This window comes from Impatiens glandulifera, chromosome 7, assembly GCF_907164915.1.
Source record: "Impatiens glandulifera chromosome 7, dImpGla2.1, whole genome shotgun sequence".
In the NCBI taxonomy this organism is placed as follows: Eukaryota; Viridiplantae; Streptophyta; class Magnoliopsida; order Ericales; family Balsaminaceae; genus Impatiens; species Impatiens glandulifera.
Window position 1 is genome coordinate 42912696 of NC_061868.1, and position 11209 is coordinate 42923904.

General features: G+C 31.9%; 3 protein-coding genes across 4 annotated transcripts; 1 reads left to right on the forward strand and 2 right to left on the reverse strand.

The window, feature by feature from the left end:
• Positions 1 to 252: 252 nt before the first annotated feature.
• On the reverse strand, positions 253 to 4192 carry LOC124945275 (3-hydroxyisobutyryl-CoA hydrolase 1-like). The gene is made up of 14 exons (XM_047485675.1): positions 4085 to 4192; positions 3740 to 3820; positions 3267 to 3335; positions 3054 to 3117; positions 2870 to 2949; positions 2687 to 2770; positions 2375 to 2459; positions 2178 to 2263; positions 1626 to 1747; positions 1420 to 1480; positions 1229 to 1327; positions 891 to 992; positions 768 to 809; positions 253 to 678 (listed from the first exon to the last, which is right to left on the reverse strand). The coding sequence occupies exons 1-14, from the start codon at positions 4121 to 4123 to the stop codon at positions 538 to 540; spliced, it is 1155 nt and encodes a 384-aa protein (XP_047341631.1). The 5' UTR covers positions 4124 to 4192; the 3' UTR covers positions 253 to 537.
• A 397-nt stretch (positions 4193 to 4589) lies between these two features.
• On the forward strand, positions 4590 to 6943 carry LOC124945715 (ribose-phosphate pyrophosphokinase 1). Of its 2 annotated transcripts, none has more exons than XM_047486197.1 (9): positions 4590 to 4815; positions 4922 to 5107; positions 5186 to 5434; positions 5511 to 5654; positions 5775 to 5942; positions 6107 to 6176; positions 6261 to 6342; positions 6428 to 6587; positions 6677 to 6943. In XM_047486197.1, the coding sequence occupies exons 1-9, from the start codon at positions 4735 to 4737 to the stop codon at positions 6713 to 6715; spliced, it is 1179 nt and encodes a 392-aa protein (XP_047342153.1). In that variant the 5' UTR covers positions 4590 to 4734; the 3' UTR covers positions 6716 to 6943. The 2 variants fall into 2 exon arrangements, with proteins under 2 accessions (XP_047342153.1, XP_047342150.1); XM_047486194.1 differs by having other exon boundaries at positions 4591 to 4815; positions 4919 to 5107.
• On the reverse strand, positions 6803 to 7779 carry LOC124945716 (protein BUNDLE SHEATH DEFECTIVE 2, chloroplastic). Its single transcript, XM_047486198.1, has 4 exons — positions 7573 to 7779; positions 7343 to 7439; positions 7203 to 7257; positions 6803 to 7133 (listed from the first exon to the last, which is right to left on the reverse strand). Exons 1-4 carry the CDS (start codon positions 7732 to 7734, stop codon positions 6980 to 6982), a joined length of 468 nt encoding a protein of 155 aa, XP_047342154.1. The 5' UTR covers positions 7735 to 7779; the 3' UTR covers positions 6803 to 6979.
• Between the last annotated feature and the right edge of the window lie 3430 nt (positions 7780 to 11209).

An 11209-nucleotide genomic window follows, 5' to 3' on the forward strand; every position in this document is an offset into this window, starting at 1 on the left:
ATTCAAAATTAATTTTTTTACTATATCTAATTAAATAATAAATAATATGTCTATTTATATTTATTTATACAATTAATTAATAATATTTGAACTTAATAAATAAATTCATGTAAAATTATTTATTAGAATCAATTTTTATATATTAAACTAAAATCTTATTACTTATTATCCAATAATACACAATAATATATTATAATAATAGTGATCATTAAAATACTATATTATAAAAAGAAGAAGAAAAAGTTCAAGCTGGTATCAATATTAATTTAATTAAACAAGAAAAATATTATCCCTTGATTCCCATATAATCTTATGAAGTTGTCTTTATAGCAAGGATACAAATTAAATTATGACTAATTCATCGTTCTATTGGACACACTAAGAATTAAGTCAAAATCGAACTTGTGACATTTGAACTTATAAAAACCGATTCTTGGAACTTAAGGTCAACCCCATATTATAGCCACTACCTTAAGGGCATTTTGGAGAATGTGCTAGAATAACTGAGTAAAAGAATGTAAAATTGTTGAAGTTGAACTAGAGCTTGGCAAGAGCATAAATGGGTAAGTCAGGTCTTAGGGGAAGGTCCAATTCCTTGTAGTCTTCGTTATTAACCGCCTTCATGAAGTAGCTATCAACCATTTCGTCGTTAACTAGTTGAAGTGAAGAGGGTTCCCACTGAAAGAAAGGATCAAAGTTGTATTTTGAGTGAGGTAAATTTAGCTGATTAATACTGGAATTTAGGTAGAGAAGATTAAATGACAAACCTTGGGGTTCTTATCCTTATCCAACAGTACAGCTCTACAACCCTGCATACAAAGATGATGAAAAATGAGCGAAAAAATTAAGAGAGAAATGTAGCATGCAGTGATCATTGGATCAATCATCACCTCGAGCAAATCCTTGCTGAGTCTTCCACTCATAACATGACAAACCATTCTGTACTCACGAACAAGACATTGGCCAATGCCGAGGAGCCTCCCTTCCCGGATCTGTACAAATCATTAACTGTTTCTAGAATAAGGATAGTTATGGTATTGAATCTTGATTAGTTTGTCAATAGAAGTTAATTTTTTGTTTAATTTAGAATTTATATTGTAATCAGTTTACCCAGTCAATCAGAAGTACAATTTCAGTTTTCTATCTTGATCAAATTATGACTTATTGTGACAAAAATAGTAATCTTGATTGCCTGCCAAACTATTCTTGTGCGAACGAACAATCTTACCGATCTAAGGGAGATTTTAAGACTAGTTGGTGATGCCTTCTTCAGTAATTGAATTGTTGAAGAGATCCAATAATCTGTTGTGATTGTAACCTTCCTTTCCTAAAACATATATTGTTACAACATTAATCAACGGACAAGATTTAACATCAGTTTTCCAATATGGAATGGGTCATCAAATCTGGTTTACTTACTAGTGCATTTAAGATTTCTTCAACTGTTCTTCTAGAGAAGCAATCGTTGATAATATCCAACCTGCCACCAAGCAAAAGCTCAAAATCAGAATCAAAAGGGGATAAAGTAAAGAAAAGATGAACTACGCAAGCAAAAAACAGAAGAAATAGTGAAGAAAAGTAAGAAAATCACTTAAGGATGCAATAAATATCAGATAAATAATTACCTGCTATATGCACTCATCTCTTTTAGATTTGGTAGCTCAGAGTATTCATCAATAATTGCAGAAACAAGGGCTAGATTTCTTGAGTTTACATTTCCTAGAGCAGCTTCTAATGAAGGCAATCTCTGTTCATCAGACAAAGGGAAAACATTAATGATGTATTTGTGATCATCAATGTTTTTGGTTGCCAAATGAAAGATGACAGAAAAGTAGAAAAAGATAAGTCCTCACTTCTGTGAAAGAAGAATGTAACAAAATTTACTAATATTGGTAATATAATAATGAAGCATGAATTGAAGAAGGAGATGACAGAAATCGAAAAGAGAACAAATATGAATTTTTTCGGTAGTCAACTATGACATTAGGAAATGAGTGAGAGTTTCCGCTTTGAGTGAGTTTCATTGAACCTCGTTGTATTTTCCTCATTTCACGACTACTTATTACTTGTACCTACCTGGTTGTATTTCTATCATAGCTGATGCTATGTGACTTTTGCGTTGACTGTGATTTTAATGAAATTTCTTTTTTTTTCAAAAGTAAAATAAAATAATTTACCTCAGAGGGGACAAAATGGGTCGCAAGGCCACAGGCTAGCATGTCGGCACCATCCAACCTACAACCAGTAAGGCCAACATATTCACCTGCCACATTATGTCAAAATTTGGCTTAATCAGTATGCAAGAGATAAGATGAACCAATTGAATGTTTCCGCAAATCAATCCTAAAACCAAAATAATGACTATATAAATTACCAAAAAATCCAGGAAGCCTGGGTAAAAAATAAGTGGCACCCACATCCGGGAAGAGTCCTATACCGGTTTCTGGCATTGCAAATACCTGCAGGTTCAGATAAAAATACATAAACAAAAAGAAATCAATTTTAGCTAGACCCAATTCATGTTAGGAAAAAATTTCATCCCTTTCAGTAATTCAAAGCAAAGACATCCATCTGTAACACTCTTAGAAACAGGAAATGAATATTGAAAGAATCTAAACTGCAATGAAATCATATTTCGAGAGTATATATATAAGACATTCTGCAGCTCCAAATATTTCTAAGTTACCGTATTTTCTGTAGCAACTCGAAAATTGCCATGAATTGAAGCGCCTGCCCCACCTCCCATGACAATTCCATCAAGAATAGAAACCTTCAAACAGATTTGCAATCAAAGGATAAGATAAAAACGTACAACAACAAAAAAAAAGACAGAAATTAAACAACGAAACCATGCTGATTGCTTAATCACCTGGGGCATGGTATATGTAGCCATCACATAATTTAAAGTGAATTCTGTTCTGAAAAAATCAGCACCAAATTTTGCGTTTCCTGATGTATAAAACAAGGTAACAAACTAAAACTAGTTATAGACTCTTGTACTCTGAAAACAAAAACCATATCAGCTCAATTTTTCTTCATCTGGATAACTATACCATTATTAATTTCACGAACTACAGTTGCAACATCACCACCTGCACAAAAAGCTCTTCCTTTACCCTGTTACCATATTGGTTACTATTAAGAATAACACATTTGTCAAATTAAAATCAAACTCTGAAAGCAGAATGCAACTTACAAACTGAAAAATGTAAGAAAAAAATTAATAAACAAAGATCACCCATATATAGAGATTTCTATGTGCTTACCTTCAAAATAACTAAGTTGAGATTGTCATCCTTCTCTGCGTGAAGGAAAATATCTAATAGGCTGGATACCTGAGGGAAAAAAGTAAAAAACACTAGAAAACTGAAACATTTATTCTGATATAACAAAGAAAACAAGCTAAACTCTATCAGCTTTGTTCATCATATCATATATATAGAACAAAAACTCCTTAATAACTTGACAAATTTGAAGAGACAGTAAAAGGTTTGTCAGCTCGCAAATATAGTAAGACATATGGTACATACATGTCGCCACATATAAGGCATTAATACAACTTCTTCATGATAATTCACATGCTTTTCTGAAACAAAATGTCAGTCCATCGATTCCATTCCATTCCATTCTATATATGTAAGATTTGATAATTTATTTCATGATAATATGATTTCCAAAACTAGTGTGAATTGATAGCTAAGAAACCTAAAAGGTGTGAACAATCTTAAAGGACAGTTACCATTTGAAATGATAGTGCATTTAGCTGCTTAGGCCTGTTCAGTATGATCCTCCTCACAGAAGAATCTCCTTCTACCAGGATCTGACAAAAAAAAAACCCAAAATTTACAATTGGGTAACAATTGGAAACGTTTTCACAGTCATATATATCAATTGTTCATGTTTTGGCTAAATCAGTTCTGAAAGACAATGGAAAAAGTAGAATCAATCACCAAACACTCCTTCTGCAATCTCACATGATAATTCATACAGAGAAAACAAACATATAATTCGTAGTTAAGTTGCAAAGGGTATACTAATTTTGAATCTTCATATAGTTTCTTCACAAATGAGCTTGTAAACAAACCTGTTTGAATTCAGCGCTTTTAGCTTCCATTACTGACATCTAATAGCTCGATACAGACAAAGAGAGAGATATTATTTGTATGAAAATGTACCAAATTGTCAAAGCTTTGATTTTTAGGTCAAATTATTAATTATAAAAATATCTTTTTAATGACAATTATTTTATACTCTTAAATAACTAAAATAAAGAAATTGAAAGACTTTAAAGTTGGGATTTTAAATAATTATAAAAAATCAAAAATCTTTAAAAAAAAACTAATTAAATACTCAAATAACTCACATTTTTTTTAAATATATATATATATATATATAATAAAAAAACTAAATAAAAATCTCAAAATAACTGTAATTCAAAATAACCCATGATGACTTATTTTTGAAAGAAAAAAAAATAGTCAAGAAATTTGTTTCTTCTCAGAAGGAAAAAAAAAAAAAAAAAAAAAAGTCCCCACTTGAATTTAAAAAAAAACAAGCTTATATATTTACAATCAATCTTTCACTTTCTTTCACCATGAAAGGATTACACTTTGGGGGAAAATATCTATAACCCAGAGAAGTTCGATTTGTAAATCTTGATTCTTGGCCGTTCTTGTTAAATCTTGGGCCGCCAAGAGTTATTCATCCCTTTGACTATATTGGGTTGTGAAATCTATGGCTTCTTTGGCGTTTACTGGTAGCTTTATCGGATTGGACCACTTTCGCTGCCGTATACCTGGCCGGAATGGAATTGTTGTACGTCTTCTCTCCCCGTTTAACTGATGGGTTTCTTCTTCTATGTATGATTGATTTAGTTTCGCATTGAATCTTGAACTGATGTTATTTTGTATGTTGATAGAAGTATGCTTTGGCTGAACCTTTAAAATTCAAACAAAATGGGAAGATCATTACTCATGTTGCTCGAAATGATGAAGCAACATTTCCTAGTTTTATGACTAGCAATTATCCACAACCGAATGTGGTTTACAACCCCAATGAGACTAGACTCAAAATATTCTCAGGAACATCTAATCCTGCACTTTCTCAGGTATTTATATATGATTTGGGTGTTCATTTCTTGCAAAGTTAAGTTGTAATGATTGATTGATTGATTGATTGTTGTCAGGAAATTGCATGTTACTTGGGTCTGGATCTTGGAAAGATAAAGATAAAAAGGTTTGCAGATGGGGAGATTTATGTGCAATTGCAAGAAAGTGTTAGAGGATGTGATGTATATCTAGTGCAACCTACATGCCCACCTGCAAATGAGAATCTTATGGAGCTTCTTATAATGATAGATGCTTGTAGGAGGGCATCAGCCAAGACTATTACTGCTGTCATCCCGTATTTTGGATATGCTAGGGCTGATCGAAAGGCAAGTTTGTTGATTGTTGCAGTCAGTTGCCATACTTTGGATATTATTAAACACTTTTTATATTTTATTACAACAGACTCAAGGGCGTGAATCGATTGCAGCCAAACTTGTAGCGAATTTGATCACTGAAGCGGGTGCAGATCGTGTTCTTGCATGTGACTTGCATTCTGGGCAATCTATGGGTTATTTTGACATCCCAGTTGATCATGTACATGGACAGGTTTGTTGTTTATGGATAATATTAGATTGTATTTTGTTTATCCTTCATCATTGTCTATTTAGTTTGGTTTTCTTGATACTCTTGTTGTTGCTGTTGTCTATCTTGTTATATGAATAATAGCCTGTGATACTGGATTACCTTGCTAGCAAGAACATTTGTTCGGACGATTTGGTTGTGGTATCGCCTGATGTTGGTGGTGTTGCTCGTGCACGTGCTTTTGCCAAAAAATTATCAGATGCTCCTCTAGCAATTGTAGATAAAAGGCGTCAAGGACATAATGTTGCAGAGGTAAGGTTTCTTAAAACACAAGTTCTAATGAGTCTTCAACCATAGATGTTCATATTGGTCTAGGTTTAGGTTTAGATTTCCTTTCCAATGTTAGAATTCTTGGTCTCGTTTCATCTAATAATCAAGTTGGGTAAAAAGACATGATGTATTTTCATTATGCGCAGGTAATGAACCTGATTGGTGATGTCAAAGGAAAAGTGGCAGTTATGGTGGACGATATGATCGATACTGCTGGTAACCCCTAATTATGTTATTCACCTTCTTTATTTGTACAGCTGTTTTTCATCGTTTGAAAAACTTTATTGTAATATTTCGCAGGCACTATTGCGAAAGGAGCTGAGTTATTGCACCATGAGGGAGCCAGAGAAGTGTATGCGTGTAGCACTCATGCCGTGTTTAGGTAACCCTAGATTTTGCTCATGGTGATGATTTGGTTATTCTTAAAGTTAAGTTGATTATTATTATTATTATGATCTTGTATGCAGCCCTCCTGCAATAGAGAGATTATCAAGTGGACTGTTTCAAGAAGTGATAATAACAAACACTATTCCGATATCTGAAAAGAACTACTTCCCTCAGCTGACAATCTTGTCTGTGGCGAATCTCTTGGGTGAAACCATATGGCGCGTTCACGATGATTGTTCTGTAGGTTTTCCCTGTGATTAACCAACTAACTCCCTTTTATAGGTGTACATAAACTGATATTTGGGTTTGTTTGTTTGTTTGTATGACAGGGTGGTTTTGAACCATATTCTAGCTTGGGCATTGATTAATGAACCAACCAACCAACCCTAAGGAAGTTGCAGCTGATGAAGAAGAAGAGGAAGTAGCCATGAGAGAAACTTTCTTAAACAACTAGCTAGAGAAAACCTTTTTGTTGTGTGGTTTTATTAAAACAAATGATTCTTCATTTTTGTCAAACCACTCCTCCACTATATGCTTCAAATAGAGTATTGTATATCTTAACATACTAATAGAAGAGATTCTAAAATTTTCAACAATAAGCATAAACCAAAAGCATGCAACTTTGATAAGCTCTAAGAAGAACCGCCATCATCATCCACTCTGGTTGGTTGTCGATTGTCGTGGAATTCCCTGTTCATAAATTGGAAGCCCATTATATACCTGTATTCACCTGTACCAAGACATCGCGAACAATAACCGAGTCCACTGCCACGACATTCCCTGCACCTAAGAAGAAGGGGAATGAATTACAAAAGAGAGAATGAATGATTAAAGATAGTACAGTAACTACCTCACCATTTTGGCCATTCACCCATGGGAAGCATTTCTTGCTGAACACAGTTTGTTCTTCCTATTATTATGATATATGATCAAACTTTATTATGTTAAAATGTTGATATTAGGTTTGGTATGGGGGGAAAGAGAAGGAGATAGACCTCTTCCTCGACAATGGTAGCAATCTATTCTTCCACTCCCCAAGCATATCACACAAGAGGGATCAGGTTTCTTCCTTTGCTCCATTCGAACGTTAGACTACAAACAAAACAATTAATTAATTAATTCTATTTTCCAAACCCTAAACCCTCACCCCCACATCAAATTCATAATAAAATCTTTCATTGAGTTCATAAGAATCAAAATAGACGAGCGAGCGAGGATAATCTACCTCTGTTCTGACGATCCATGAAGGTTTGGGAACAGAAAGGAGATGCAGCGGCGGCAGATTAGAGTTACGACGGGAGGGAGGAACATCGTTGGATGAATATGAAGAGGAATCTGCTCTTATTGTCATCGTAAAGAGACTTTGCGTTCTCAAATTCACAGCCATCTCCTCTCCTCTTCTGCTGAAGAAGAAAATCCACACAGTCCCCTGTGAAATTTTGTGTTTGATAATATATATATGTAGTTTTAAATCAATTACTTTTGAGAACAACTTTTTCAAATATAATATAAATTAATGATTAATGTGTTTTAAAAAAATAAAGTCAAATAAATACTATAAAAGTTTTTAAAATATGTTATAATTTCTTTTTTTCACTAGATCCAATTGGACATGTGTTCTTAGATATGACAACTAGTGCGGTATATGTCGGGCAGTGAAGTGTTAATTTCTAATTCAATTTTCATTTTACTATTTAATTTCCCCTACTACAGACTCGGTTTGTATCTTTATTCCTGATCCCTTTTTACCTGATTAAATTTGGATAAGATTGTAGGTGTTAAAAAATAATAAATATAATTTTAAAATTAATAATATTAAAAAGAAAGTATATTATTTACTTGCCTACATTACTTGTGTTATAATCTATATATATATAATGATGCTTAATTTTTAAAGTGTCCGAATTGCCGGGTCGAGAGCTGTGGTTAATTTGGATACTTGGGTCGGATTGTGGGTTGACCCGTTTTTAAATTTAAAACGGTTAAAAATAAAATTAAAAATGCTAGAGGTATGTTTCGAACTTGCAACCTAACAAAATAAGTACAACTCTTTAACCAACTAGGCTACAAAGACTTTATATTTTAAATTCAACACCAAATTTGATAAACGCGGGACGTTTTAATATTAATATAAGTTCAACTTTTTAACTAACTAATCTATATATATAATGATGCTTAATTTTTAAAGTGTCCGGATTGCCGGGTCGAGAGCTGTGGTTAATTTGGATACTTGGGTCGGATTGTGGGTTGACCCGTTTTTAAATTTAAAACGGTTAAAAATAAAATTAAAAATGCTAGAGGTATGTTTCGAACTTGCAACCTAACAAAACAAGTACAACTCTTTAACCAACTAGGCTACAAAGACTTTATATTTTAAATTCAACACCAAATTTGATAAACGCGGGACGTTTTAATATTAATATAAGTTCAACTTTTTAACTAACTAATCTATATATATATAATGATGCTTAATTTTTAAAGTGTCCGGATTGTCGGGTCGAGAGCTGTGGTTAATTTGGATACTTGGGTCGGATTGTGGGTTGACCCGTTTTTAAATTTAAAACGGTTAAAAATAAAATTAAAAATGCTAGAGGTATGTTTCGAACTTGCAACCTAACAAAATAAGTACAACTCTTTAACCAACTAGGCTACAAAGACTTTATATTTTAAATTCAACACCAAATTTGATAAACGCGGGACGTTTTAATATTAATATAAGTTCAACTTTTTAACTAACTAATCTATATATATATAATGATGCTTAATTTTTAAAGTGTCCGGATTGCCGGGTCGAGAGCTGTGGTTAATTTGGATACTTGGGTCGGATTGTGGGTTGACCCGTTTTTAAATTTAAAACGGTTAAAAATAAAATTAAAAATGCTAGAGGTATGTTTCGAACTTGCAACCTAACAAAATAAGTACAACTTTTTAACCAACTAGGCTACAAAGACTTTATATTTTAAATTCAACACCAAATTTGATAAACGCGGGACGTTTTAATATTAATATAAGTTCAACTTTTTAACTAACTAATCTATATATATATAATGATGCTTAATTTTTAAAGTGTCCGGATTGCCGGGTCGAGAACTGTGGTTAATTTGGATACTTGGGTCGGATTGTGGGTTGACCCGTTTTTAAATTTAAAACGGTTAAAAATAAAATTAAAAATGCTAGAGGTATGTTTCGAACTTGCAACCTAACAAAACAAGTACAACTCTTTAACCAACTAGGCTACAAAGACTTTATCTTTTAAATTCAACACCAAATTTGATAAACGCGGGACGTTTTAATATTAATATAAGTTCAACTTTTTAACTAACTAATATATAATGATGTTGAGTAAATGGATAATTGGGTCGGATTGTGGGTTTACTCACCCATAAACTTAAAACGGTTAAAAATAAAATAAAAAATGTTATCCGTAATTTTTTTTCACTGTTTTTATATTATTATTCGTGCAAATGCACGGGCTAAATGCTAGTTATGAAAGTAAAATAGATGTTCAAGAAATTAGAAATAATAAAAAGAATAATGTTCAAGATGAAAAAAGTGAAGAGAAAGAAATAACATTTTATTTTTTTAAAAATTGTATAAATTAGTAATTAGAGATAAATTTTTTTACTTGAGTGAATAAGAGTATAATAAATTATATATATTTATTATAAATTTATAATTATTAAGAATTTGTGAAGTAACCTGATACAAAATAATAATAATAATAATAATAATAAATAAGTAAATAATATATATATATATTTTAATATTAATATAATCGGAGTTTAGATTTCACAAACTCACCATCCCAAATTGTGTAACCTTCTCTCCTTTTTATCATAATCACGTAACTTTCTCTCAAATCCCCAATTTAAAATATTCGATCCCGACCCACGAATATCGGGTTACGTATACTCATTGTCATGCTATGTGTTGTTCCCTTTTATTCTACTATATTGAGTAATCAAAATATCACAAATTATTAAGTGGACATTATGAATCATAATTTAAATAAGAATGAATTGAAGTTAAAAAAATATAATAGTTTAAATTCCACACTTCAAATTGGATACACTTTATAATTCTTCACAAGCTACATTATTAAATTTTATTATCTCTTTAAAAAGGTGAAATACATAGAGGGGATACACTAAGCTTAGTAAGATACATACATTGGCATATTAAAGGAAAAAAATTATAAGTAAAATGGCTTTATTTGAAAATATTTGTTTGAAAATATATATATATATATATATATATATATATATATATATATATATATATTGTAACTCATGAAGATGATAATATGAGTATTGCGCTCTACATGTTAGCAGGTCGATGATAACCTAATCTGTTTAATTTGAGTCAAAATCTCTAAAATTAACCTCTAACTTGTTTATTTCTAACTGACCCAAATCCGACCCATTAATCTAGTTCAACTCGATATAATTAATATCACGTCTCTTTATTTCATATTAAAATGACATCAAACACAAAACAAAAATGAAGCTAAATCAGAAATTCGTTTAGAAAAAAATCTTATAAAAAAATGAGTGAGTGAATAGAAAAGGGTAAACACATAGCTTTACAAACGAAAGTTATAAACAAGTTGACGGGTCTACTTTGGATTATTCAAGATCGACCCGATTTTGACTTGAATATTAATTAGGTTAAACAGGTCAACCTGATTTCAACCCGAACTCAAAAATATATGACCTTAACATGACTTTTTCGTGTTCGGTCATGTGTTCGTGTCTGGTCAGAAATTGTTGGCCCTAACTTTAGCACTGAATTATGACCACAACAATCTTTCATATAAGAGGAAGAAAAGCTAGAAATAACGACCATAACTTAATACAGAAATC